Source organism: Pogoniulus pusillus, chromosome 7 (genome assembly GCF_015220805.1).
Source record: "Pogoniulus pusillus isolate bPogPus1 chromosome 7, bPogPus1.pri, whole genome shotgun sequence".
NCBI classification, from domain to species: Eukaryota; Metazoa; Chordata; class Aves; order Piciformes; family Lybiidae; genus Pogoniulus; species Pogoniulus pusillus.
The window spans coordinates 25280822-25308483 of record NC_087270.1 but is presented as its reverse complement, the minus strand read 5'-3'; the positions used below and the strand labels follow the sequence as shown (position 1 = coordinate 25308483).

The following is a 27662-nucleotide window of genomic DNA, read 5'->3' as shown; positions in this document are numbered from 1 at the left end:
TGTAGCCAGGTGGGGTTGGTCTCTTCTCGCAGGCAACCAGCAACAGATCAAGGGGACACAGTCTCAAGCTGTGCCGGGGGAGGTCTAGGCTGGATGTTAGGAGGAAGTTGTTGCCAGAGAGTGATTGGCATTGGAATGGGCTGCCCAGGGAGGTGGTGGAGGCACCGTCCCTGGAGGTGTTGAAGCAAAGCGGCAGGAGGGCAGGCAGCGCCGCGCAGCCCGGCGGTAGACACCGGCGGTAGACGCCGGCGGCAGGCGGACAGGCAGTGCCGCGCAGCCGCCGCTCTCGCGAGAGCCGCCCGAGCCCGCGCGGCGGCCCCGCCCCGTCCCCGCCCGCCCGCGTTGCCAGGCGCCCGCAGCTCCTCCCCTCAGCGGCCGTGGGTTCGCGCAGCCGCCGCCACCGCCGTCCCTCCATTCACATCGAGGGATTGCTCGGGGCTCGGCTCTGTCGTCGGCGGCATGTCGCGATACGGGCGATACGGTAATGGGGGGCGCGGAGAGCCGAGGGCGGGAAAGGGCTGGGCTGCGGCGTTCGCGCCGCGCGGGTGATGGCGGCCCGCGGCCGTCGCTTCGGAGGGCCCATTGCGAGGGAAGGCGAAGCTGAGGAGGGAGACGTTGCGTGCGGGCCGCCGCGGCCGAGCCGTGGGTGCGCGACCGGCGGATGGTGGGCAGCGGTGAGGTGCGGAGAGGGAGAAAGCGGCCCCGGCGGGAGCGCCCCAAAATGGAGGCGGTGTCAAAGATGGCGGCAGCGGCGGGAGGGGGAGGGGCGGCGCGGGCCGCGTGCTGGGCGCTGCGGCTGCGCGGGGCGAGCGCCGCGGGCGGGACGCGGCCCTGACCATGGCCTCGCTCCCGGCAGAGACCAAGGTGTACGTGGGGAACCTGGGCACGGGCGCCGGCAAAGGCGAGCTGGAGAGAGCCTTCAGCTACTACGGGCCGCTGAGAACCGTGTGGATCGCGAGGAACCCGCCGGGGTTCGCCTTCGTGGAGTTCGAAGACCCGCGGGATGCCGAGGATGCTGTGCTCGGCCTCGATGGAAAGTATGTACACCCCCCCAAGGCCGTGCTGCGCCGGCCGCAGTCTCGGACCACAGCCCCTGCCCCTTGTCTCTGGAACGAACCCCGCGAGTGATTAACGCATACCGACTCGTTGCAGGATAATATGCGGCTCCAGGGTTAGGGTGGAAGTGTCGACGGGGATGCCTCGTCGCTCCCGTTACGACAGGCCTCCTGCGCGGCGCCCCTTTGACCCTAACGACAGATGCTATGAGTGCGGTGAGAAAGGCCACTATGCTTACGATTGCCACCGCTATAGCCGCCGGAGGAGGAGCAGGTACGTAGGCGCGGGGCCGGCGCGGCCGCCTTGCTTCGCCAGTTCACTTTGGTGTCGCTCTTGTTAGCGAAGAACAGAAATGTCGCTCCAGTTTTAAAACTCTTAATGTTGTAAGCCAGCAGGTGTATATCGGGGTTTTGTTTTGTTTTTTTTTTTATTTAATTTTTTTTTAAATTAAAAAAAAAGAAAATTTAGTTTTGCTAATACATATCAACTGTTAATATCTTAATAATCAACCTGGTCAAAACCTTTCAGGTTTCTTCGTTTGAGTCAGTCGCCTTGATTCAGAATGTCACGAGCCTTAAGATTTCTTGCTGAGGCGCCTTGCAAATCCGACACTTAAGATCCTCCTAGACCTTGAGGTGATCAGCATAAGAGGCCAGATCCCCTCGAGCCATCTACACGTAGCTTCACCTTATTCTTTAAGGGCAGAAAAATTGAGACGGTGATCGCCGTAACAGTAAATTTGGCTTTCAATTGGGGGCCCCCCCTCCCTCCGGTTTAGAAAGAGGAACAGCAGATTGACCACATGCCCAGCTAGACAAATCTTCTTGCGTCAATCAAGCCTCACCCTGGCTCACTGGGCTGTCAGTTTGATCGTCGTTAGATTGAAGAGAACACCTAGATGCAGCGATCGGCTATAGATACTTCTAGACCGTCTAGATCTGCTAGACCTTGGGCCAAAGAGGGTCGACCTGCAAACTTGCAAGGTTTATTTTAAATCCACATTACAGTGTTTTCTATTCTAATGTTAAATTCTGCAATGTCATTCAGCTTTTAACATTTTTCTAGGTTAGTAAAATGCTCAAGACGAGTAGGCCCAGAGATTTCTTTTTTCCAGCTGACAGATGCTAGTGGTGTGTTTTTGTTGGTTTGGTTTTTCTCCCTCCCCTCTCCTCCCTTTTCCCCCCCTCCTTTTTTTTTTTTTCTTTTTAGTTGTCTGAAATCAGTTTTGACTTCAGCAGGGCCTCACGTGCAGAGCTTGCTGCAGCTGCTGCTTCCTGATACCTGTTTTCTCTCACCTAAACCCAGGTCCCGGTCTCGGTCTCGCTCCAGGTCCCGTGGAAGGAGGTATTCTCGCTCACGCAGCCGGAGTCGCGGTAGGAGGTAAGCTTCTGGCTACTTTGTATTCCTTCTTTTTCTTGCTACACCCCTTTTTGTAGTCGGTGTTAAAAGTCCCTGGCCCTGATTTTGCTTGTTGTTTTTTCTGCCCCCTTCTTGTTCTGTAGATCGAGATCAGCTTCCTACCGCAGGTCCAGGTCAATATCTCCTCGTAGGTATAGATCCTTCTCGCCCCGCCGATCTCGTTCCGGTTCTTTGAGGAGATCAAGGTATGTGTTTTCTCTTATGCCATTTGTTCAGGATACCTTTTGAAGTGAGTATTATGTGTCTCCAGCAGTTCATGTGCTTTCAGGAACCTCTGGTGTTTCCTTCCATCCCCGAGAGCCAACCTCACTCCTCAGTTTGGAGTTCAGTTTAAGCGCTGCTCGTTCTGAGATGTGTTTGTATTGTAGCCTAGTTGGAGCCTTGAGTGATGGTTAAGGTTTCCTGCTTCAGCTTCAAGGACAGAAGGGATGATTATGTTGTTGATGACAGTGGGATTTTTGTCCTGGGTTTGGCTAGGATGTGGTCACCTTCCACGTGGTATAGCCAAGCCAACTAGTCAGTGGTTCATTCCCACCTCATGACCATGGTATAAAGGGAGGGCTGTCTGGTAGCACTCCTTTTTAATGTTGCTTGATTTGTAGTGTTACTGTTACTGCTCCTGTAATAACAACAGGACTTAAACTATTGGAGGCAGTCCCAAGGAGGGCCACATGTGATAGGAAAAGGGGGAATGGTTTGAAGCTGAGGCAGAGCAGGGTTCGGCTGGAGCTGAGGGAGAAGTTCTTCAGTAGGAGGATGGTGAGACTCTGGTACAGGTTGCCCAGGGAAGCTGTGACTGCCTGCTTCTTGGAGGTGTTCAAGGCCAGGCTGGGTAAGGTGTTGAAGGGTGTCCCTGGGCATGACAGAGGATTGGAGTAGATGAGCTCTGAGGTCCCTTCCAACCTCAGCCATTATGTTGTTCACTGATTCTTATGTTTGTGGTGTTATGTTAAAATGTCCTCATATCATACCACGTTCTTCTCTCAGTTCTACTTCACATCCCATGGTGAGAGGAGCAGTGGGATTGAGCAAGCAGCTCTGTGGTGCTGGCTGAGGTTAAACCAGAACAGATTTTTTTTGTGTGGTAGTAATGGCCAAATGGACTGCATCTTTCTCATAAGTAAAGTTACTGCTGCCAAACAAGCAGTACTAACAGAATTCTCCAAGATCAGTGTGACAGGGACGTGCTGGAGCAGCTTCACAGGAGGGACAGAAAGATGCTCAGAGGGCTGGAGAACCTCTGCTGCATTCAGAGCAGCAGGGCCAGAGATGGAGAGAGGGCATCCTGCCTCTCTGTCCTGCTGAGACCTCACCTGCAAGGCTGGGTTCCGCCTCTGGAGCCTTCAAGACAAGAGACGTGTGGAGCTGCTGGCCGCAAAGATGCTCAGAGGGCTGGAGACCCTCTGCTGTGAGGACAGGCTGGGAAAGTAGGGGCTGTTCAGCCTGAAGAGGAGAAGGCTCCAGGGAGACCTTAGAACTGCATTGCAGTGTCTGAAGGAGACCTCCAGGCAGGCTGAGGAAGGACTGTTCAGAAGGGCCTGTGGAGATAGGATGAGGACAATGGTTTGCGAGTGGAGCAGGGCAGTGTTAGGTTGGACCTGAAGAGGAAGTTGTGCAGAAGCAGAGTGGTGAGACACTGGCACAGGCTGCCCAGGGCTGTGCTTGAGGCCCTGTCCCTGCAGACCTTCAAGCTCAGCCTTGCTGTGTCCCTGTGCAGCCTGCTCCAGCTGAAGGTGTCCCTGCTGAGTGCAGGGGGGTGGCCAAGATGCCCTGGGAGGGTCCCCTCCAACCCGATGCGAGTCTGATTTACATGGTCTCAGCTGTGAGATCATGCAGTAGTTACTCAGTGCTCACTTCTTCTCTCCAGGTCTAGATCCAGGTCCCGCTCAAGGTCTCGCTCTGTTGTGTGGCCTCGAAGCAGGTAAGCTCCTTCCTCTGATTCAAGCTTAGAATACTGTTGGGTTTTGTTTTTTAACTTCCTCAGGGGAGTTTAATGAAAGGGATGAAGTGGTTGTGCAGCACAGCAGTCTCTGCACTTCAGGTTAATAATTCAAGCCTTTCACAGACTAAAGCAGTGGTCCATTGCTTATAACAAACTTGAGCTTGGTCTGTGGGTGTCTGTGGAGAGAACTTAAAAGTAGTTCTTGTGTATACATGCAGAGAATACTTGACCTCAGGAAAGTCACTAAGGATGAGTGCAGAGCCCTGCATCTGGGGAGGAGCAACAGCAGGCACCAGGACAGATTAGGAGTTGCCCTGCTGGAAAGCAGCTCCATGGAGAAAGCCCTTGGAGTGCTGGTGCACAGCAAGTTCTGCATAGGGCAGCAGTGTGCCCTTGTGGCCAAGAGGCCCAAGGGCATCCTGGGGTGCAGCAAGTGAAGCGTGGCCAGCAAGGCTAGGGAGGTTCTGCTGCCCCTCTGCTCTGCCCTGCTGAGACCGCCCTGCCCTGGGTGACCCTGCTGTGGCAGGGAATTGGACTGAATGGTCTGTGGAGGTTACTTCCAACCCCTACAATTCTGTGATTCTGTGACCTCGTGTCCTACAGGAGTGTGCTGCCTAGGTTTTTCTTGGCAACTCTCAAATGCTGGGGCAGGGGCAGAAAGCACTGAAAAGGTTGCTGCTCTTGCCTGGACTCTGAGTGACAGCTTCTCAGCTTTGTCAGTTGCAGCTCTGTGAGGTGGCTCCCATTCCACTGGTGCAGTGCTAAGAAGTAGATTTGATGTGGGTAGGATGCTTGACTTCGAAGGTTGGAGGGCCATGAGCCCTAGTGTCACGGATTTTGAAGGCCTTCTGTGATGTGCATTGCTGGTTTTGTGGCTCTGGGTGTTTTCTGTGCTGACACAAGCCGAGGGAGATGGGTATTGACTACTTGTTGCTGCATTATATTCCTTTGTTCTTTGTGATCAGTCTTGGTTGGATGAAGAATAGGATAAAAATGGGATGGATGTGAGAGCTGCTGAGTTGGAAGAAGTTGCCTGCTTGTTTTGCATGAGCATGGAGGAACAGAAATGGCTTTTAGGCATCTGCCTCCCACTTCAGGACTTGTGCTCTGAGCCTTTAAGAGGACAGTAATTATCATGACTGGAGCTGTTCTTACTTCACTGCTGGTACAGGCCTGTGCTAACTAGGCTGAGGGAAGCATGGTGAAGACTGGTCCACTGCCAGCACAGCACCACACAACACTGGCAGCTAACTGCTGCTGCTCTGCAGTCCTGCTTTGTTGCTGTACCTCTTGCAAGGAGGATTTGTCAGCGTTTCTTGTAATAAGCAGGCAGGTCCTGCTTGACCAACCTCATCTCTTTCTCTGAGCAGATAACCCACCCAGTGAGTGAGGGAAAGGCTGTGGCTGTTGTCTACCAGGATTTCAGTAAAGCCTTTGACACCATCTTCCACAGAATTCCCCTCAAGACCCTTGTGGCCCATGGCATGGACAGGTGGACTTTTTGCTGAGCCCAAACAGTTGTGACAAAGGAGTTAAACCCAGCTGGTGGCAGGTTGCAGGTGGTGTCCCTTAGGGCTTGATGCTGGAGTCAGTTCTGATTTATTAGTGGTCTGGATGAGGGGATTCAGGCACCCTCAGTCAGTTTGCAGATGGCACTGAGCTGGGAGGGAGTGTGGAGCTGTTGAGGGCAGGAAGCTCTGCAGAGGGAGCTGCACAGGCTGCATCCATGGGCTAAGGCCAGTGGGCTGAGATTGAACAAGGCCAAGGGCTGGCTCCTGCACCTGGGGCACAGCAACCCCAGGAAGGCTGCAGGCTGGGGGCAGAGTGGCTGGAAAGTGCCCAGCAGAGACAAACCTGGGGGTACTGGTGGCCAGCTGGGTGAAGGTGAGCCAGGCTATGGCTATCTGACCAAGGCACCAGCAGCCTGGCCTGGATCAAAACCAGTGTCCAGCAGGAGTAGGGTGGTGATGGTGCCCCTGTGCTGGGTCCTGGTGAGGCCACAGCTTGAATGCTGGGTTCATTTCTGGGCCCCACAGCGCAGGAAAGACACTGAGGGGCTGGAGGGCATCCAGAGAAGAGCAAAGAGGCTGCAGAGGGGTTTGGAGGGCATCATATGTTGAGCAACTGAGGGGTGTTTAGTGTGGAGAAGAGAAGGCTGAGGGGAGACCTCATTGCTCTCTACAGCTCGCTGAAAGGAGGCTGGAGTGAGGCTGGGGTTGGTCTCTTTTCCCAAGTAACCAGAGATAGGAGAAGAGGAAGTGTGCTTAAGTTGCACCAGGGGAGGGTCAGGTTGAACATTAGGTAAAATGTCTTTGCTGCAGGATTGGTCAGGGATTGGCACAGGCTGCTCAGGGAATGGTGCAGTTCCCATCCCTGGAGGTGCTGGAGAAACTGGATGTGCTGCTTCAGGACAGAGTTCAGTGGTCACCACAGCTGGGTTACGGTTTGGACTCAATGCTCTTGGAGGTCCAACTTGAAGGATTCTGTGGGAAGAGGCTGCCCTTGTGTGCCACTTCCCTGTAGCAGGCAGGTAGGGAGTCATGCTCATGCTACAGAATGCAAGCTCCATCCTGTGTGACTGTGATACAGGAACAGCTTCGGTGGCTCTGGGAGGGAGGGTGGCTCAGCAGTGACCGGGAATATAACCCAGCAGTGGCATGTAGCAGTTTGTGTAACTTGCACCAGGTGTCCCTGTAGTATTTCTAGAGGTTATGAGGCAAGGCAGAGGGGAATCTTGATCACTCTGAAAACACTTCCCAGCAGAAATAGAGTAAAAGTTTCTCACTTTGTTTTGGCCAAGACAATTTGAATATCTGGGCTGCTTCCAAAGCAGCATGGCCAGCTGATGGAGAGAGGGGATTCTGCCACTTTGCTCTGCTGAGACCTCACCTGCAGTGCTGCATCCAGCTCTGGAGCTCTCAGCACAGGAAGGACTTGGACCTGATGGAGCAGGTCTAGAGGAGGGACAGGGGCTAGAACAGCTCTGCTATGGGCACAGGCTGAAGGAGTTGGAGGTGTTCAGCCTGGAAAAGGGAAGCCTCCAGGGGGACTTACTAGTGGCCTGTGAGGACCTGCAGGGGCTACAAGAAGGCTGCAGAGGGACTGTTGGCAAAGGCCTGCAGGGACAGGACGAGGGCAATGGCTGCAAACTAGAGCAGAGCAGATTGAGATTGGCTGTGAGGAACAAGTTCTGCAGCAGGAGGCTGCTGGAACACTGCAACAGGTTGCCCAGGCAGGTGGCTGGAGCCCGTCCCTGGAGATATTGAAGGTGAGGCTGGAGAGGGCTGTGGGGCAGCCTGCTCTAGTGGAGGATGTCTCTGCTGAGTGCAGGGGGTTGGATAGATAATGTTTGGAGGTCTCTGCCAGCCCAGCCTATTCTATTTGTATGTTGCAGACTTTCAGATGTTCAGGACTAGCAGGCACCTGGGTTCTGGCACACCAGAGGGACAAACAGTTTTAAGTAAAGTGACATGGTCAGGCTTGGAGGAGAGTCTCCCTGGTCAGCTAGATTTTAGTTCCTAACATCAGCTTGGGACGATTCTGCACAGCGGCAGGCAGATGTGCAAGTGAAGTGCTGTTTTCAGTGGGATAACTGATGGAAATCCTTTGTGATGCGTGAAGTGGCACTGGGAGCTTGCCTGTAACTCACTCCAGGCTCTCTGTGCTGGGAAGTATTGCTTGACACTGCTCTTCCCCTCTATGGGTCAGGCAGAGAGTCTGGGAGCCTGGTAGAAGGTCTTTGTGAAAGTGGTAGCTGAAGCTTTGCTGGGCAGCTTCTTGTGCCTGTTCTCCTGTCTACAGCTAAGCAGCTTCTCTGCAGTAAGAGCTAAAGAATTCTTCTGAACAGTCCTGAGAACAGCCTGCAGCACTGGAGCCTTCTTCTGTGGTTTGTGCTGCTGTGCAGTGGGGCTGTGCTGCTGCTGGCTTAGCTGAGCTTCGTTGTCCCTGCCTGCCTCTGCCTGCTTTGCTGAGCTTTGTTTTTCTCCTGTTGTAGGTCTGGGTCCCATGGTAGATCTAAATCTGGCTTACCTGCTAAAAGGTGAGCATGTAACTACAAGTAGCCCTTGGGATGGTGGGAGGTGTTAATTTTATTGTTTGGTGGTTTGTATGGTGTGCCTTTTTTGTTTCTTTCTGTGTTTTTGTTAGGTTTTTGGATGTTTTTTTATGGTCATTCAAAATCCCTGATGGGAGTAGTGTTCCAGTTGTACATGGAAGAGGGTTTTTGTCTTTTTTTGCTTGGTGGTTTTAACAGCTGCTTGAAAAATCTTTTTCAGATGTGATTTTTATAATCAAAAAGGAAAAATAATTTCCCCCTCAGTGTTTGGAAGCTATTACTGCTTTTGTCTGGGGGGCAGCAGGCAATTCTTGCAGGAGGATTGTGGTGAACAGTTTGTTTAGTTTAAAACCCACCATTGTGCCACAGCATTTTTGCCAGGATTGGGGTTCTCAGCTGCTTGTACTTGTCAGTCTTCCTGCCTCTCCTCTGCTTGGTTCACTGCTCCTGCTCTGCAGGATTCCTGGGTTATTTTAGAGCTGCTTGGAAGCTGTGTGTTGCTCTTTTCCCAGGTATTTCAGCTTTCAGCAGATCCTTTCTCGACTGCAGCTTCTTGCTCGAAGCAATTGTGTGTAGCTGCTGTCAGCAGCATTAAGGGTGGTGTGGTTTAATGTGTTTAACAACATCAAACTGTTCTCACTGTTGTGAACGGTGCACAGTGGATCCTGATAAATCACACTGATCACTTCTTTTCTCTTTAACAGTCGCTCCAAGTCCAGATCACCATCTCCAAAGAGAAGGTAAGGAGCATCCTCAAGCTGGAGCATGCCAGGCAGCTCCATAGAGCCAGTGTTTCAAGTTACCTTCTGCAAGGGTAAAAGCTTGCCTCAGTTTGTGACCTTGGGAAAAGAGGAATTATTATGTGGACATCCTGCTCTTGAAAAGATGACAGGGAGGTGGTTGTGTCTCCATCCCTGGAGAGATGGTCAAGGTGAGGCTGGACAGAGCTCTGAGCAACCTGCTCTAGTGGAGGATGTCCCTGCTGAGTGCAGTGAGTCAGACTGGATGACCTCTGGAGGTCCCAGCCTATTCTGTGATGTTTTATGGGCATTTCCTAAGTCAGACCTTCATGGTATTAAGTCTCAGGTAACCTGTTTGAATGAAGTTTTGAAGTAGAACAGAAAATGTGGGCAAATATGAATCAACTATTTCACAGTTCCTGAGGGATTTTAGTCTGGGGAAGAGGTAAGGCATGGAGCAACTCATGCCTGTGTGGTAGGATTAAAGTGCTGCTGGTGGCTCTTACTCAGCCACACAGCTGCCAAGTTTTGCCGTGTTCTGTGAAGCATGAAGCAAATTTTGCTCTGTGACCAGGGAGTTACCTGCTGCACTTTGGGTAGTTGAGATAGTGGCTCATGGCCTTAAGCTGGAACCATGCAGAGCAGAGACTGCTCTGCGCAGCTGGAGCACCAGCTCCACTTCTCACCAAGCTGCTGCAGCTGCCCTTGTCCAGCTTAGGGCAGTTGTGACTTAGGAAAGTGTGAACTAAAACACAGCAGTTGTGAACCATGAGAAACGAAAACCCTGTGGGCAGGGGTGTTACAAGAAGAGGGGGAGAGCATTCCTAAACAGGGGAAACCTGGCTTAGTCCCCAGAGTTTCGGTTGGGTTTCCTCTAGTTGCTGCTCATCCTCTGTCTCTTTCCCTTTTAGCCACTCACCATCAGGAAGCCCTTGAAGGAGGAGTGCCAGTCCTGAAAGAATGGATTCAAATTTAAAACGTTTCAGAAGAAAATTTATTTTGTTTACATTACTATAAGGGATTTTTGTGGTGTCTTTATAAATGTTAAGGGCTTCAACTGTTAAGGCTGTTTCTATTTGACTAACAATTGGCATGATCCTTTGACAAGTCTTACCGGTAGACTAATGCAAACCTTTTTGTTGTGTTCCTGTTGTGTGATCTGGAGCTGTTGGGCTTTTTTTTATCAGCTCACTGAAATAATAAACTCTTAATTTCTAACTAAGAATCAGTTTGGTGGTAACCCTGCTGCTTCAAGAGTTGGGTGGCTGGAGCAGGAGGCAGCTTGCTACAGGCCCAATGTGCTGTGTGCCTGTTGTAGGGCCTGATTACTTAGGGGGCAACAGCTCTGGTTCTTACTGTGTGGTCTCTGCCGTTACCTTGTGGTGGCTGGTTGCACCTCCTCAGAGCTCAGCAAAAGAGAACTGGCTGGAGGTGATTGTTGGAGCTGAAGAAGTGGCTACAAAGGGCATTAAAATGAGGGCTGTGTGAATGCTGTTGTGCTTGTCTTGTTGGTTAGAGGGCAAGTGAACTTCTTTTCACCTGAAGGTATCTAGAATATTTCTGGCCTGGAAACTGTTGAAGTAAAATAAGACCTTTGTGAGCATTTACCTCCTGCTTGTCCAAATAGTACCACAGCTGTGATGCTTGTGCTAAGGGGGCAGTTCTGGTGCAGCAAAAGATACATTTTGATACTTGTTTCAGGAAGTTTGGGCTTTTCTTACTCCAGCAGAGCCTGCAGGATGTGCTTAAGTAGCAGGGCATTGGGGGAACCAAGAGCTCATGTTTATCCGACCTGCTCACATCTCCTTTGGCAGCCAAATGTGGTCAAGGGGCTTGTTGTGTCCCATCAGCTGCTCTGGCACATTTGACAGCTAGCTACATGCAGAGGGTGACTGAGGGACTGAAGGGCAGTGCAACTGAGGCTAGAGCAAGGGCTTTGCCAGCTGGAGCTGTCTTGGCAGCACAGCCAGGAGTGTTGAACAATTTGCACTTGGAAGACTTCCTTACAGTGTGTTGTGGCCTCGGCTGCTGTGTGCAGGCCTCTTGCTGTAGTTGGTGCAGCACTGCATGGGCAGCCAGCCTCAGGCTTTCAGGTGAGCTCTGCTCTTTGATGCTTTACAAGGAGTGACAGTGAGCCCCCATAGATGACTTCACAAGGACTTACTGTGCTTATGCTGTCCCTCTCTTCCCCGTGTTAGCACATTTGGACTGGATGATCTTGGAGGTCTCTTTCAACCTGGTAGATTCTATTATAGGGCCTGGGTGCATAGAAGGATGAGTGAGTGACTCCTTGGTGATGCTACTGCAGTTAATGTTTTGGCAGAGCTAGCCATAGTCCATTAGAAACTGCAGAAGAGGGTGATGGAAGCAATAGCATTAAACTGGGGTGACCTAAACACTATGGGGGAGGTGGGGAGAGAGGATTTTCTTGGTGTCCTGTCTCATGGCAGAATTTGCCCCCTGGCATGGTGCTTTAAAAGGGGGTAGGGGGTAGCTTTTTCTTCCCTTTGTGCTGCTGAAACACATTTAACTCCACAATAAACTTGTAGACACAAACCTCTCTAGTGCTACACTTCTTTCTCACCCTTTCTCTTCTGGATATTACAAGAAAGGAGGAGGGAGGTTGGGATGTGGGGGTCGAAGAGGAGGGCTGGAAGGATGGTTAGTGTGGGGAAGTTTTGGGCAGCCGTAGGGCTTGTGGTTGGAGAGGGAACCACTCCACAGCTGCTGCTCGAAGTGATGCTTCTGCTGCCTGGTGGAGAGGCTGCTGGTTACTGATAGCACTGCCACCGTGCTTGCTCATCCTCTCTGAAAGACTGCTGTGCTGTGGAGGGCTGGCAGTGCTCCTCCACAGCCAACACACACAGCATGGCATAGAGTCAGAGGATCAGGGCAGTTGGGAAAGTCCTTAAGACTGACTTCCAAACATTCCTTAGCTCTGCCAAGGCTGGGGCTAAACCATGTCCCTCAGCATCATGTCTTGAACTCCCAGGAATGGGCATTTAACCACCGCTCTGGGCAGTCTGTGCCACTGGTTGAGAACTCTTTCAGTGAAGAAGTTTCTTCTAATTAGTCAACTTAAACCACCCTGGGGTGCAACTTGAGGCCAATTCCTCTTCTATCACATGTTCCTGGGGAGCTGTAGCGAGCAATGAGGTCTGCCCTCAGCCTCCTCCACACTAAACAGCCCCAGCTCCTCCTCACCAGCCCTCTAGACCCTTCTCCAGCTTCACTGCCCATCTCTGGACATGCTATCTCACTGGCACAGCTGTGGGGCACAGAGCAGCAGTGCTGTACCTAACAGTCTTGCCTCAGGGAGCACGCCTGCCTGACAAGACTCTCATGTCCCTGCAGTGCAATAATAACCTCCTCCCGCCCATCCCTTCACACCTTTCACTAAAGCCCCAGGAAAGCAACGAGGCAAGAACTCGAAGGCTGCACTTCCAGGACCATGGTGCTGCTGATGACAACACTAAGCTGGAACAGCTTAGCCTCCTACAGAGACCATACCTGCTGAGACCTGCACTGCTCTACTGCTTTGGGGTCTCCTCTGTGTTGCTGTGAAACAGCTACAAAGATAAAAGTGTGTTAAAAATCACACATCCACAGATTGCATTGGGTTGGGAGGGACCCTCGCAGAGAGTCTTGGCCAGCCCCCTGCCCTCAGCAGAGACACCTCCAGCTGGAGCAGGCTGCACAGGGACACAGCAAGGCTGAGCTTGAAGGCCTGCAGGGACAGGGCCTCAAGCACAGCCCTGGGCTGTCTCGCCACTCTACTTGTGCAGAACTTCTTTAGGTCCAACCCAACTCTACCCTGCTCCACTTTCAAACCATTGCTCCTCATCCTATCACTCCAAGCCCTTCTGAACAGTCCCCCCCCAGCCTTCCTGTAGGTCCCATTCAGCTATTGACATGCAGCACTAAGGTCTGCCTGGAGCGTTCACCAGCCTGAACAGACCCCAACTCTCTCTGCCTGTCCCCACAGCAGAGATTCTCCAGCCCTCTAAGCATCTTTGTGGACTCCTCTGGACCTGTTCCATCAGGGCTGTGTCTCCCTTGGGTTGGGGCCCCCACAGCTGGACACAGTACACTGTTAAGGGCTTTGGGTTGAACTACAGGCAAAGGACTCCCTCGTGAGCCAAGACTGATTACCTCTGTGAAGTCTTGGCCAAGAGGTAGGGAGATGGAACCAGTTCAGCAGTTCGTGATGCCTTTTGCTGCCTCCAGCCATTGCCGTGAGCCCTCCTGGAAGCAGCAGGCATTTTGGTGGTCAGAAAACACTTCTGGCAGTGTACAGCCCCACTGAAAAAAACCCCAGAAGATGACTTTACTTCTTCCTTGGAGGGAACTTCTCCTCCTGCCATTTCCTCAGAGAGTACTGTAAGCCAAGCCTGTAAGCAAAGGCAAAACAATCCAACCGCCCAAACCCCAAAGCTGCAACTCCATCTGCCACAGTGCCCAGCAGTGACCACGTCTGGGGCCAACAAATCAGTCAGGACACTTGATGCCACTCAGCCTTCGTGGGCAGCTACTGCGTGGTCACCAGCTTGACGATCATGCCGATGATGCGAGAGCCACGGGGGCACACGCACAGATCCATGCTGGGGTTCCTGATCTTATCCTGCAGCAGCTGGTCCAGTTCACAGCGCAGCTCCTTCACCAGCTCAGCCACCTGGCAGGGACAGAGTGGAAGACGAATCAGAGAAGGGTTCAGGTTGGAAGGGACCTCAAAGCTCAGCCAGTTCCATAGGCAGGGACACCTCCCACTAGAACAGGTTGCTCAAGGCCTCATCCAACCTGGTTCTGAACCCCTCCAGGGAGGTTGTGAATGACAGAACCACAGAACATCATCTTTGATCACATCCTTTGACTCTGTGATCCACAACCTCCCCAGGCAACCTGTGCCAGTGCCTCACCACCCTCACTGCAAAGAACTTCTTCCTAATACCCAGTTTCAATCTCCCCTCTGCCAGTTTAAACCCATACCTCCTTGTCCCTGCATTTCAAGACCTTGTCAATAGTCCTGCCCCAGCCCTCCTGTAGCCCCATTCAGATACTGGAAGGCCACTCCAAGGTCTCCTGGAAGCTTTCCTTCTCCAGCCACTCTGGTAGCCTGTCCTCATAGAATCAAGCAGGTTGGAAGAGACCTCCAAGCTGAGCCAGTCCAACCTAGCACCCAGCCCTGGCCAAGCAACCAGACCATGGCACTAAGTGCCTCAGCCAGGCTTTGCTTCAACACCTCCAGGCATGGGGACTCCACCACCTCCCTGGGCAGCCCATTCCAATGCCAATCACTCTCTCTGCCAACAACTTCCTCCTAACATCCAGCCTAGACCTCCCCTGGTACAGCTTGAGACTGTGCCCCCTTGTTCTGTTGCTGATTGCCTGGGAGAAGAGACCAACCCCACCTGGCTACAACCTCCCTTCAGGTAGCTGTAGACAGCAATGAGGTCACCCCTGAACCTCCTCCAGGCTAAGAGCTGGTCGAGCCCTCTGAGCATCTTCGTGTCCCTAAACCAGGTGAGTGCCAGAGCCCAACAACTTGCCCTGGTGAAGTGCCAGGGTCCCGCAGCCTGCCCCGGAGCAGTGCCAGAGCCCAGTAACCTGCCCCAGCAGAGTGCCAGGGTCGTGCAGCCTCCTCCAGCGCAGTGCCAGAGCCCTGCAGCCTGCCCCGGCGCAGCGCCAGGGCCCGGCAGGCTGCCCCTCACCTGGTGCGAGGCGGCCTGGAAGCGTATCCAGCCGTCGTCCAGGGAGATGAGGAAGTGCCCGTGCTGCAGCTGCGTGCGCACCTGCCCGCCGCCCAGCAGCACCAGCGGGTACACCGACACCATGCTGCAGTCCCGGATGAACACGCGGCTGGTCTTGATCTTCTCGTGGTACACCAGGTAGGGGCTCTCGAAGTGCCGGGTCTGCAACGGGCACACAACGGCCTCCTTCCAGCGCCACCGCTCCGCCTGCCTGCCGCAGGCCATCCCAGCCCCTCCACCGGCTACGGAGAGCAGCCTGTGCGCCCACCGAGCCTCCCTCTGACCCATGGGAGCTGCCAGCACCGTGCCAGGCATCCCTTGCCCCTTCCTGCCCTGCAGTGAGCCCGAGAGAAAGCAGCAAGCCTCAAGGCCCCCAGGTTCTCCATTTCATGCAAAGGAGTCAGCGTCCAAATGGAGACAGTGACAAGAGTGTCCCCTCAAGAGGTGAGTGCTGCCACCAGAGCTGGTTAACTTCTTTGCCAGCAACGTGGCAGTGGGACTGTGGCATCCTCAGCAGGTCTGGGGGTTACACCAAGCTGTGTGGTGCAGTTCACACACTGGAGGGAAGGATCCATCCAGAGGGACCTGGACAGGCTACACAGCTGGGCCCAAGCTAACCTCATGAAGTTCAGCAAGTGCAGGCTCCTGCACCTAGGTTAGGGCAATGCCAAGCACAAATGTGTGTTGGGTGAGGAGTTGCTGGAGAGCAGCATGCAGGAGAAGGCCTTGGGAGTGTCACAGGATCACTGGACATTAGGGGCTGGAAGGGACCTCTGGAGAGCTCTCAATCCAACACCCCTGCCAGAGCAGGATCAGAGAATCCAGCACAGGTCACACAGGAACACATCCAGACAGGGCTGGAAAGGCTCCAGAGAAGGAGACTCCACAACCTCTCTGGGCAGCCTGTGCCAGGGCTCTGGCACCCTTACAGCCAAGAAGTTCTTCCTCATGTTGAGGTGGAGCTTCCTGTGCTGCAGTTTCCATCCACTGCCCCTTGTGCTGTCCCAGGGCACAGGTGAGCAGAAGCTGTCCCTGTCCTTTCCTTCCTGACCCCCAGCCCTCAGCTATTGATAGACATTGCTCAGGTCTCCTCTCAGCCTTCTCCTCTCCAGGCTAATCAGCCACAGGGTCCTCAGCCTCTCCTCATCAGGCAGTGCTCCAGGCCCTTCAGCATCCTTGCAGCCCTCCCTTGGACTCTCTCAGGTAGATCCTTGTCCCTCTTGAAATGGGGAGCCCAGAACTGGATGCAGTATTCCAGGTGGAGCCTCACCAGGTCAGAGTAGAGGGGAAGGAGAACCTCCCTGGATCTGCTGCCCACACTCTTCTTAATATCCCACAGTTTGTAAGTTGGTGCCAAACTACCCAGGAGCCAGCACTTGTCACTGGCAGCCCAGAGCCAGCTGCATCCAGGGCAGGGAGAGCAGCAGCACAGGGAGGGGATTCTGCTCCTCTGCTCTGCTCTGCTCAGACCTCGCCTGTAGCACTGCCTCCAGCGCTGGGGCCTCCAGGCAGACCTTAAAGCAGCTTTCCAGTATCTGAAGGGGGCTACAGGAGAGCTGTGTAAGGACTTTTGACGAGGGCTGGGAGTGACAGGACGAGGGACAGTGGATTGAAGCTTGAGGAGGGCAGATTTAAACTGGAGATTAGGAAGAAATTCTTGGCAGTGAAGGTGGGGAGACACTGGCACAGGCTGCCCAGGGAGGCTGTGGCTGCCCCCTGGTTTAAGGGCCATGGTGGTGATGGGTTGCTGGTTGGACTCTATGACCTTAGAGGTCTTTTCCAACCAAACCAAGTCTATTATTCCATGTATGAAGATGATCACCAAGATCTTTGTCTCCAGCACCAGAAGGTATCCCCTTGATCCTCTCCTCGGCCCAAGCAGAGGTAACACCTCCTAGAATGGAGCATGCTCTGCAGAGGAGAGGAGCCTGACCTGGTAGTTGACAGATGAGGGGTGGATGTGAACGTAGCCATCGTTCTTGGTAACAAACTTCAGCTCTTCTGCTTTGGGTTGCATCCTGACCGCTCCTGTACTGGTCTTCTGGAATTTGCCCTCTGGCTTCTTCACCTGTATGGGAACAGAGAGAGCCATTAAATCTGCTGCACCAGAAAACATTCCAAACTTGCCTTCCAGAGCCTGGAGGAAATCCAGGAAGAGACGTTTTAAAGGGACTTACAGTGATGAGAGGGAAAGGACTGACACTTGAGGGCAGATCTAACTGGGCATTAGGAAGAAATGAGACACTGGCACAGGTTGCCCAGGGAAGTTGTGGCTGCCCCCTCCCTGGAGGTGTTGAAGGCCAGGCTGGATGAGGCCTTGAGCAACCTGGGCTGGTGAGAGGTGTCCCTGCCCATGGCAGGGGGCTGAATCTAGATGCAACCCTCAATATCACTCCAGGCTGGGGGTGCTGACATAGAGAGCAGCCCTGCAGAGAAGGACCTGGGGGTGCTGGTGAGAAGCTGGGCAGGAGCCAGCAATGGGCACTGGCAGCCCAGAAGGCAAAGGGCCCTCTGCTCTGCCAAGACCTCATCTGCAGTGCTGGGGCCAGCTCTGGGGCCCCCAACACAAGAGAGACCTGGACCTGATGGAGAGGGTCCAGAGGAGGCCACAGAGATGCTCAGAGGGCTGGAGAACCTCTGCTGTGGGCACAGGCTGGGAGAGTTGGGGCTGTTCAGCCTGGAGAGGAGAAGGCTCCTGGCAGACCTTAGAGCAGCATTCCAGTATCTGAAGGGGACCTCCAGGCAGGCTGGGGAGGAACTGTTCAGAAGAGCTTGGAGTGATAGGATGAGGGCAATGGCTTGAAAGTGGAGCAGGGCAGAGTTAGGTTGGACTGAAGAGGAAGTTGTGCAGAAGCAGAGTGGTGAGACACTGGCACAGGCTGCCCAGGGCTGTGCTTGAGGCCCTGTCCCTGCAGGCCTTCAAGCTCAGCCTTGCTGTATCCCTGTGCAGCCTGCTCCAGCTGGAGGTGTCCCTGCTGAGTGCAGGGGGCTGGCCAAGATGCCCTGGCAGGGTCCCTCCCAACCCGATGCAGTCTGCAGCTCTGTGATTTGCTGGACAGCAGAAGGGAAAAGGAAGTAGCATTCCCTTACCTGGACAACGTTGGGGTAGAGAGCAGCACACAGCATGGCTGAGATCAGCTTGAAGTTCTCTGCGTTCGAGTTGGCCTGGGGAATGGAAGCATGCATGAGGCACTACACAGGTGAGTCTGCAAAGGCAAAGCCCTGCTTCTGGGATGATGGAATTCCTGACACTGCTTTACTTTTGCAGCTGCACTGCTGTGCTTCACAGGGCAGGACCAAGTACTGCTCCTAAGGCCTCAGGCTAGACCTAGGCAGTGTTGTCTCAGCCATGGATGGAGTAAGTGGGACAGCAGCTGTATAGAATCAGAGAAGTGCTTGGGCTGGAGAAGGCCTCCAAGCTCATCCAGTCCAGCCTCTCAGCCAGCACCACTGTGGTCACCAAACCAGCAGCACACAGTGCACTTAGTGCTCAGCCTCTTTCCTGGAAGTGTTGAAGACTGGAGGAGGCCCTGGGCAACCAAATCTCGCTGAGAGGTGTCCCTGCCCATGGCAGGGGAGTTGGAGGGGATGATCTCTGTGGTACCTTCTAACCTGAGCCACTGTGTGATACCAAGCAGCTTTCCCCTGGGTGGAAGCAAGCACAAGGTGTCCTGGTGCACAGTGAGATCCCACACCTACCAAACCCTTCCTGAGCACAGGCTGAGGGAGCTGGGGGTGCACAGCCTGGAGAGGAGAAGGCTCCAGGGGGACCTCAGAGCTGCCTGCCAGTGCCTGAAGGGATCCTGCAGGAAGGCTGCAGAAGGAATTTTTCTGAGGGTGTCTGAGACAGGCCAAGGGGGAATGGTTTGAAACTGAGGCAGAGCAGGGTTAGAGTGGAACTGAGGGAGAAGTTCTTCAGCAGGAGGGTGGTGAGACTCTGGCACAGGCTGCCCAGGGAGGTCGTGGCTGCCTCCTCCCTGGAGGTGTTGAAAGCCAGGCTAGATGAGGTCTTGGGTAACCAAGTCTAGTTGAGAGGTGTCCTGCCCATAGCAGGGGATTGGAGTAGATGCTCTGTGGGGTCCCTTCCAAGCTGAGCCATTGTAGGGTTCTCATCCCAGCATGCAGCTCTAGGAGCTCTCTGGCTTCTGCAGTGCTGCAATATTTCACTGCTTGCTGTGCACCCTAACAAAGTATGACCAAACCTAGGCTGGCACTTCACCCCAACACTCAGCCCAGGCCACCAGGCAGAGCTCTGCCTTTCCACCACTTGCTGATCCTAAGATGCCAGGACAGCAATGTCTCACTGTATCAAAGGAGCAGCTTTCAGCTCCCTTCCTCATCAGGGCCTCTTCTTCCTGGGCACCCCAGGCCTCATGCAGCTAGGGCTAGTACCAGCAGGGAGGATCCTAGAATGGCTCAGGCTGGGAAGGACCCCAGAGCTCATCCCCTCCAACTCTGCTGCCACGGGCAGGGATAGCTCTCAACTAAACGTGGTTGCTGAAGCTCTCTGGAAGAAATAGAGTGCAGGTAGGACATGCCTGTCACCAGGGAGAGATTGCAAAGCTGGGCTGTGGGGGGTAGCCTACCAGGCTAGAGCCCACCTAGCTCCCAAGTCAAATGGAAACGTGCAGCATTGTTCTAGAGCCCTGGAGTGCTAAGAATTACCTCTTCTCCTGTGGCATCCAACACACCATCACCTCCTTGGGACCACCTCTTCTCAATGTCCCTGGCTCTCAAGCCCTCCTTCACAAAGCCAATGTCAGAAAGCAGCTCTGTGAATTGCCTCTTCAGACTTGCAATTTCCTGCATACAAACAAAGGTCTGTGGTTGGTGCCACACAGTGCCAGGCTCTGCCAGCATCTCAGCCAGGCCCACAGTGAGGCCACAAAACCAGACTCACCTGAAGGACTCTTCCTGACAGGAAGTTCTCCCTGCAGTAGTTGTAGCTTGCCTGGGAGCCCTCTTTGATGCTCAAACGCCAGCCCTAAGAGATGAGGATGAGAGGAAACCTTCCATAGAATAGCTCAGCTGCAATTCTGAGCTCCCAGAAAGCTGAGAGAGGCTGCAGTGCAGCTCACCTTATAGGCTTGCAGAAGAGCCAGGTAGTCACTGTTTCCCACTGCAAACTCCAGCTTCTTTCTGTTGGCTTCCTCCCTTTTGTCCCATGGTGACACCTAGAGAGGCAGTGCAGGTTAAGCATGGTCCTTAGAGAAGGCACAGAGAGCTGCACGACACAGCAGCTCTGCTACTCTCACAGCAGCTCACAGCTTGCAATGCAAATCTGCACTGTGGGTAACAGTCACAGGGGCACAGAATGGAAGGCATTGGAAGGGACCTCCAGAGATCACACAGGAACACATCCAGGTGGAGTTGGAAAGGCTCCAGAGAAGGAGACCCCACAGCCTTCCTGGGCAGCCTGCTCCAGGCCTCCAGCACCCTCACACCAGAGATGTTTCTCCATATGTTGAGGTTGAACCTCTCGTGGCTGAGTTTACATCCACTGCCCCTCGTCTTCTCACTGGGTTATCACTGACCAGAGCCTGGCTCCATCCTCCTGACAGCCACCCTGAAGGTATTTGTAGACATTGATAAGGTCCCCTGTCAGCCTTCTCCAGACTAAACAGCCCCAGGGCCCTCAGGCTTCCCTTGTAAGACAGACGATCCAGTCCCCTTCATCATCCTCATAGTCTCTGTTGGACTCTCTTAGGTGCCTGTCCCTCTTGAACTATGGAGCCCAGAAATGGACACAGCATTCCAGGTGTGGTCTAACTAGGGATGAATAGAGGTGGAGAGGAACTCCCTTGACCTGCAGGCCACACTCTTGATGCACCTGAATATACTCTGGATCTTCTTGGGCACCAGCTCACATTGCTGTGCCATGGACAACTTCTTATCACCCAGCACTCCCAGGCTGCTGGAGAGCAGCCTGCAGGAGAAGGCCTCGGCGGTGTCAGTTGGTGCCAAACTGCCCAGGAGCCAGCTGTGTGCTGGCTGCAGCCAGAACAGGGAGAGCAGCAGCACAGGGAGGGAATTCTGCCCCTCTGCTCTGCTCAGACCTCACCTGCAGCACTGCCTCCAGAGGGTGCAGAGGAGGCCACCAAGATGCTCAGAAGGCTGGAGAACCTCTGCCATGGGGACAGGCTGAGAGTTGAGGCTGCTCAGCTTGGAGAAGAGAAGGCCTTGTGGAGACCTTAAAGCAGCCTTCCAAGACCTTAGGGGGCTACGGGAGAGCTGGGTAGGGACTTTTGACAAGGGCTGGGAGTGACAGGAGGAAAGGAAACAGATTGAGACCAGAGATGAGGAAGAAGTTCTTGACAGTGAGGACTGGGAGACACTGGCACAGGTTGCCCAGGGAGGCTATGGATGTCCCCTCCCTGGAGGTGTTCAGGGCCAGGCTGGATGAGGCCTTGAGCAACCTCTTCTGGTGGGAGGTGTCCCTGTCCATGGCAGGGCCTTGGAACTGGATGATCTTGAAGGTCCCTTCCAACTCAACCCATTCTATGAAGCTATAAGAACTCATGTCCACTGCTGTCTGTGGTCACTTGTAGACAACATTCTTGCCACTGCTGCCTGGTTTTGGTCTCCTGCTTACAACTGGACCTGTGCCCTGCGCCCTGCACTGACACACAAACAGTGTGGGCTGAAAAAGGTCAGCTCAAACCCCACAGTGTGCCATGGTGCAAGTCACAGCAGTTGCAGGAAGACACTGCCCTCCCAGAGCAGAATCACAGACTGGTCTGGGTTGGAAGGGACCTCCAGAGCTCACCCACTCCAGCCCCCTCTGCAGTCAGCAGGGACATCCTCCACTGGAGCAGGCTGCCCAGAGCGCCGGGGGGAGAATACTCACGAAAGGGGACTTGAAGGCCAGGCTGGCTGCTATGGTCAGCGCGGGGTCCAGGCAGCGGAAGATGGTGCCAAACAGCATCAGCTTGCCAATCCTGACATCCACAGGCAGAGAAGCCAGGTGGTACCCCAGAGGGGTAAGCTTCTCATCTGCAGTTAAAGCCCCCAGGTCCTGCAGCCGCAGCTTTGAGGCTTGCAAAGACTCGGTTCTGGGAGGCTCGATCAGCCGCGACAAGACCGAGTGAAGGCTCTGTGCAGAAAACATCTCCAGGATCTTAATTCTTAAGGAGGGGAAAGGGAAAAACAACAAAAAAGAAAGAGAAGAAAGCAAGATTAGGAACAAGCAACTTAGTTACAAACAGGGGACAAACCCCCCACCCTTTATACCAACACAACAGCCAACAGAGAAAAAGCTTTGAAGAAGACAGTGGGAGGTGACCCTGCCCGTGGCAGGGGCTGGAAGTAGATGGTCCTCAAGATCCTTTCCAACCCAAACCATTCCATGGATCTATGAACCTGTGTTCCCTGGAAAAGGGCCTGTCATGTGCAGTAACAGCTGGGGAGGCAGCATGCCTCATCCAGCCTCACCAAGACCACACGGACAGATCCCTGGGGAGCACAGCAGGGTTTGGAATGAAGCTTTCACTGGAACTTTTGTGCTGCTCCACTTGCTTTTTGCCCAAAGGGGTGCAGGGTGTGCAGCAGGGGGATAAAAGGGCCTCTGCATCTAGGATCCGGCTGGTGACTTCAGTGCACTGCCACAGGAACACCACAGATGGGAAAGACCTCTGTGCTCATCAACCCCAACCACTGTCCAGTAGGGCCACTGTTACAGCACATCCTTCTGCACCACATCCTGACAGCTTTGAAGTACCTTCAGGGAAAGGGATTCAACCTGGACAGCTGCTCCAGTCTCTGAGAACACTTTCAGTATGGAAGTTTGCAGCCTAATGGGACAGGCTGGGAGAGCTGAGGCTGTTCACCCTGGAGAAAAACCCAGGTTGGCTGAGCAGTGGCTGGAGAGCAGCCTGCAGGAGAAGGCCTTGGGGGGTGTCAGTTGGTGCCAACGTGCCCAGGAGCCAGCTCTGGTCGCTGGCAGCCCAGAGCAGGGAGAGCAGCAGCACAGGGAGGGGATTCTGCCCCTCTGCTCTGCTCAGCTCAGACCTCACCTGCAGCACTGCCTCCAGCTCTGGTGTCCCCAGTGTAAGAGGGACATGGAGCTGCTGGAGAGGGTCTAGAGGAGGCCATGAAGATGCTCAGAAGGCTGGAGAACCTCTGCTGTGGGGACAGGCTGTGAGAGTTGAGGTTGTTCAGCCTGGAGAGGAGAAGGCTCCAGGCAGACCTTAGAGCAGCCTTCCAGTACCTTAAGGGGCTACAGGAGAACTGGGGAGGGACTTTTGACAAGGGCTGGGAGTGACAGGAGGATAGGGAATGGATTGAAGCTTGAGAAGGGCAGATTTAGACTGGAGATTAGGAAGAAATTCTTGGCAGTGAGGATGGGGAGACACTGGCACAGGTTGCCCAGGCAGGCTGTGGCTGCCCCCTCCCTGGAGGTGTCCAAGGCCAGGCTGGATGAGGCCTTGAGCAGCCTCTTCTGATGGGAGGTGTCCCTGCCCAAGGCAGTGGGGTTGCAATTGGATGAGCTTTCAGGTCCCTTCCAACCCAACAAATTCCATGGATCTATGGCTCTTGGGCACAAGAATGCAGCTGACACCACTGGTGATGAGAAATCTGAGGCCCTACCTTTTTTTCCTAGGATGGGATGAGAGCTAAGGACTGTGATAAAGGAGGAGAAACGGTGGAGGGTGTGATTGAGAGCAGGGCTCTGGATGCAGAAACAATGTGATAACAAGAACAAAGCAACCAGGCCACAGAGCCTCAGATCTGCAGAGCAAGTTCCTTGGTTTCACCAAGTGAATAAGCACTGAGGAACCGAAACCCCTTGAGAACAGCAGCTCCCTGTGATCCCTGCAGTGGAGGAAGGACATCCTGCAGGGTGGCACTGGCTCACCTGAGGCAAAGCTGCTCCAAGGGCACTCTCTGTATCTCAGGCAGCTGCTGTTTGATCAGCTGATGGTTGTAGTGATGGCTGCTGAAAAGATGGAAGCAGACCCCCGAGGCCACGCGGCCTGCTCGCCCCTTCCTCTGCAGAGCGTTGGCCTTGGACACGAAGGTGTCCTCCAGGCTTTCCATTCCTTTGCTTGGGTCGTACCTGCAGGGGAGCCAGGGACAGGCAGAGTCAGCAAGCTTGTCACAACTGGCAGATGCTGGCAACAAAGCAAGAGCAGTGTGGCCAGCAGGGCAAGGGAGGGGATTCTGCCCCTTTGCTCTGCTCTCCTCAGACCCCTCTGGAGGACTGGGTGCAGTTCTGGAGCCCCCAACACAAGGAGGACATGGAACTGTTGGAGCCAGGCCAGAGGAGGCCATGAAGATGCTCAGAGGGCTGCAGCAGCTCTGCTATGAGGACAGGCTACAAGAATTTGGGCTCTGCAGCCTGGAGAAGAGAAGGCTTCCAGGAGACCTTGGAGTGGCCTTCCAGTATCTGAAGGGGGCTACAGGAAGGCTGGGGAGGGACTATTGGCAAGGTCTTGTAATGACAGGATGAGGAGGAGGAATGGGTTTAAAGTGGCGGAGAGGAGACTGAAACTGGATGTAAGGGAGAAGTTCTTTACAATGAGGGTGGTGAGACACTGGCACGGGTTGCCCAGGGAGGTTGTGGAGCACAGAATCACAGAGTGTGATCAAAGATCTGTCACCACAGTCTGCGATTCTGTGCTCCACAACCTCCCTGGAAGTGTTCAGGACCAGGTTGGATGAGACCTTGATCAACCTCTTCTAGTTGGAGGTGTCCCTGCCTATGGTGGGGGGGTTGGAGGTCCCTTCCAACCTAAACCACTCTGATTCTGTGAGCTGCCACTCCTGCAGGTGGACCCCACTCTGGCTTTCTCCAGCTGGCAGCAGCTTTCTGTAGGTCTAATTCCATCAAGTTTTTCCCAGCTTTCTGGGAGGCTGAAGCCTGCAGCTCGAGGCATAGAGCAGTTGTCCAGACCACCCCCCCCAAGCCCAAGGAAGGAGTCTGAGCACCTCTTCTCTTTCATCTTCCCAGAGTCAATCACGTAGACCACGTCATCGATGGTGACAGATGTCTCTGCTATGTTTGTGGAGATGATGATCTTGGTAACTCCTGCAGGGGGCCTGAGGAACACAGACTGCTGCTCCTCACTAGACAGTGAGGAATGAAGGGGATAAACGACGCACCTGGAAGGACAAGAGGACAGCATGCTCAGGGCAGCCCCAGCCTTTTCCCTCTTGGGAACAATCTGCCTGCACAGCCTTTTGCCTCACTGGTTCTAGAGGCTGCCCACAGTCACAGAACCATAGAGGGGTAGGGGCTGGAAGGGACCTCCAGAGATCATCCAGTCCAACTCCCTGCCAGAGCAGGGGCACCCAAGGAAGGGCACACAGAAACACATCCAGGCAGGGTTTGAATGCCTCCAAGGAAGGAGGCTCCACAACCTCTCTGGGCAGCCTGTTCCAGGCCTCCAGCACCCTCACAGGGAAAAAAGCTCTCCCTCCTGTTCCCCTGGCACCACCTCCTGCCCCCAGTGCCCCTTATGCTGCCCTTGGCCACCCCTGAGCAGAGCCTGGCTGCATCCTCCTGACACTGCCCTGCACATCTTTAGCACAGCACTGAGGGCAGCCCTCAGGCTCCTCTGTTCCAGGCTCCCAGCCCCAGTTACCTCAGCCTGGCCTCACAGGAGATGTTCACTGCCTGCAGCAGCTTGGTGCTCTGGGCTGGGCTCTTTCAAGCAATTCCCTGAGGTCCTTCTTCAGCTGAGGGGCCCAGAACTGGACACAATATTCTAGATGTGGCCTCAGCAGGGCAGAGTGGAGGGTCAGGAGATCCTCTCTGGACCTACTCACCATAGCCCTTCTAATCCACCTCAGGATGCCCTTGGCCTTCTTGGCCCTAAGGGCACCTTGCTGGCTCATGGGCATCCTTCTGTCACCTCATCTGCTCTACCAGGACCCCCAGATCCCTTCCCCCTTCACAGCTCACCAGCAGCTCAGTGAAAACATTCACCCAAAGCAGCAGAAAGCCATCTAAGCTCTCTGCCCTACCACTTTTAAGACATAACCCAGCACTTCAATGCCCTTCTTGTACTGAGAGGCCCAAAACTTAACAGAGTACTCAAGGTGCAGCCTCATCAGTGCTGCACACAAAGAGACAATCACTTTCCTTGTCCACAGCTGGCCATGCCACTTCTGATACCTATCTGAAGGGATGGTGGAAAGCTTAGAGGAGGAACCACAGCCAGATGTGTGTCAGCAGACATTATGAAACAGAACAAGGCCTGATATGAAGTGTTCCAAGCCCAGAGGATCATGGAAAGCACAAAATAAGAGAATGTCCATCAGCAGGGACTCAGAACTTCAAAATCTAATCTTCCTGAGCTGAGTGAGGGTAAAACCAGAAGAGCAAGCCAGTAGAAACAGTTACCCTGCCTGGAGTCAAGTCCTTCCTATCAGAACCTGCCTCACATATCAGTAAGCTTCTTTTATCCTTGGCAAAAGGCAGGCTTTGGGCAGGAAGCTTTTATGCTTACCTCTTGCTGTGCCTGTTATTAAAAAGTGCATTAGACTGGAGCTGCTCATAAAGCATCTTGATCTCTGCCAGGCCAGGCAAAAATATCAGCACTGCACCTGCACACGTGGAGACAAAAATGCAGACTGAAAATCACTCAAACAAAGAGGGTTGGAAGGGACCTCCAGAGATCATCCAGGCCATCTCCCCTGCCACAGCAGGGTCACCCAGGAACACAGCCAGGAGGGGCTGGAAAAGCTCCAGAAAAGGAGACTCCACAACCTCTATGGGCAGCCTGCTCCAGGCCTCCAACACCCTCACACCAAACAGCTTTCTCCTCATCTTGACGTGGAACCTCCTGGGTTCCAGCTTGGACCTGATGTGCCTTGTCCTGTCACTGGGCACCACTGAACAGAGCCTGGCACCTCCATCCTGACACCCACCCCTCAGGTATTGATAGACATTGATCAGATCCCCTCTCAGCCTTCTCCTCCCTAGACTAACCAGCCCCAGGGCTCTCAGCCTCTCTTCACAGCAGAGATGTTCCAGTCTCCCAGTCATCCTTGTGGCTCTCCACTGGACTCTCTCCAGCAGGTCCCTGACTCACTTGCTCTGAGGAGCCCAGAACTGGACACAGCATTCTGGGTGTGGTCTCAGCAGGGCAGAGCAGAGGGGCAGCAGAACCTCCCTAGCCCTGCTGGCCACATTTCCTTGCTGCACCCCAGGATGCCCTTGGCTGTCTTTGCCACAAGGGCACATTGCTGCCCCATGCAGAGCTTGCTGTGCACAGCACTCCAAGGGCTTTCTCCATGGAGCTGCTTTCCAGCAGGGCAACTCCTAACCTGTCCTGGTGCCTGCTGTTGCTCCTCCCCACATGCTGAGCTCTGCATGTCCTTACTTCACGAGGTTCCCTTCCCCCAGCTCTCAGCCTGTCCAGATGTCGCTGGGCGGCAGCACAGCCTGGCAGGTGTCAGCCACCACCCTCAGTGTGGTAGCATCACTGATCCTGCTGAGCATCCACTCTGTGCCCTCATCCTGGTCATTGATGAAGGTGCTGAACAAAACTGGACCCAGCAGTGGCCACAGGTCTCCAACTGGACTCGGTGCTGCTGATCCCAACCCTCTGAACTCTGCTGTTAAGGCAGTTCCCAGTCCCCCTCACAGCCCAATCACCTCTTTCACACCTTTATCCAACAGAAAGGACAGGGCAGGGTATTACCCACATGCAGAAGGCCTAAGTCAAAACTCCACTTCTATTTTGCAACCTCTGTATAAA

The 27662-nt window shown here is 54.1% G+C and overlaps 2 protein-coding genes across 5 annotated transcripts in view; one reads left to right on the top strand and one right to left on the bottom strand.

Moving 5' to 3' along the window:
- Positions 1 to 355: 355 nt before the first annotated feature.
- Positions 356 to 10436, top strand: LOC135176857 (serine/arginine-rich splicing factor 7-like). Of its 2 annotated transcripts, XM_064146265.1 has the most exons (9): positions 356 to 481; positions 857 to 1037; positions 1153 to 1329; positions 2362 to 2436; positions 2559 to 2660; positions 4343 to 4396; positions 8412 to 8456; positions 9176 to 9211; positions 10123 to 10436. In XM_064146265.1, exons 1-9 carry the CDS (start codon positions 460 to 462, stop codon positions 10145 to 10147), a joined length of 717 nt encoding a protein of 238 aa, XP_064002335.1. In that variant the 5' UTR covers positions 356 to 459; the 3' UTR covers positions 10148 to 10436. The 2 variants fall into 2 exon arrangements, with proteins under 2 accessions (XP_064002335.1, XP_064002336.1); XM_064146266.1 differs by lacking the exon at positions 8412 to 8456 and having other exon boundaries at positions 358 to 481.
- The window catches only part of DHX57 (DExH-box helicase 57), a 36144-nt gene continuing 18664 nt past the window's right edge, over positions 10183 to 27662 (bottom strand). For all 3 annotated transcript variants that reach the window (XM_064146262.1, XM_064146263.1, XM_064146264.1), the window contains exons 14-24: positions 26409 to 26505; positions 24886 to 25059; positions 23813 to 24013; positions 21806 to 22082; positions 20037 to 20132; positions 19859 to 19942; positions 19624 to 19761; positions 18049 to 18123; positions 16892 to 17026; positions 14920 to 15120; positions 10183 to 13883 (exon numbers count right to left, since the gene is read on the bottom strand). In XM_064146262.1, coding sequence (XP_064002332.1) covers positions 13740 to 13883; positions 14920 to 15120; positions 16892 to 17026; positions 18049 to 18123; positions 19624 to 19761; positions 19859 to 19942; positions 20037 to 20132; positions 21806 to 22082; positions 23813 to 24013; positions 24886 to 25059; positions 26409 to 26505 — 1622 coding nt within the window. In that variant the 3' untranslated portion in view covers positions 10183 to 13739. The remainder of the gene's footprint in view (positions 13884 to 14919; positions 15121 to 16891; positions 17027 to 18048; positions 18124 to 19623; positions 19762 to 19858; positions 19943 to 20036; positions 20133 to 21805; positions 22083 to 23812; positions 24014 to 24885; positions 25060 to 26408; positions 26506 to 27662) is intronic.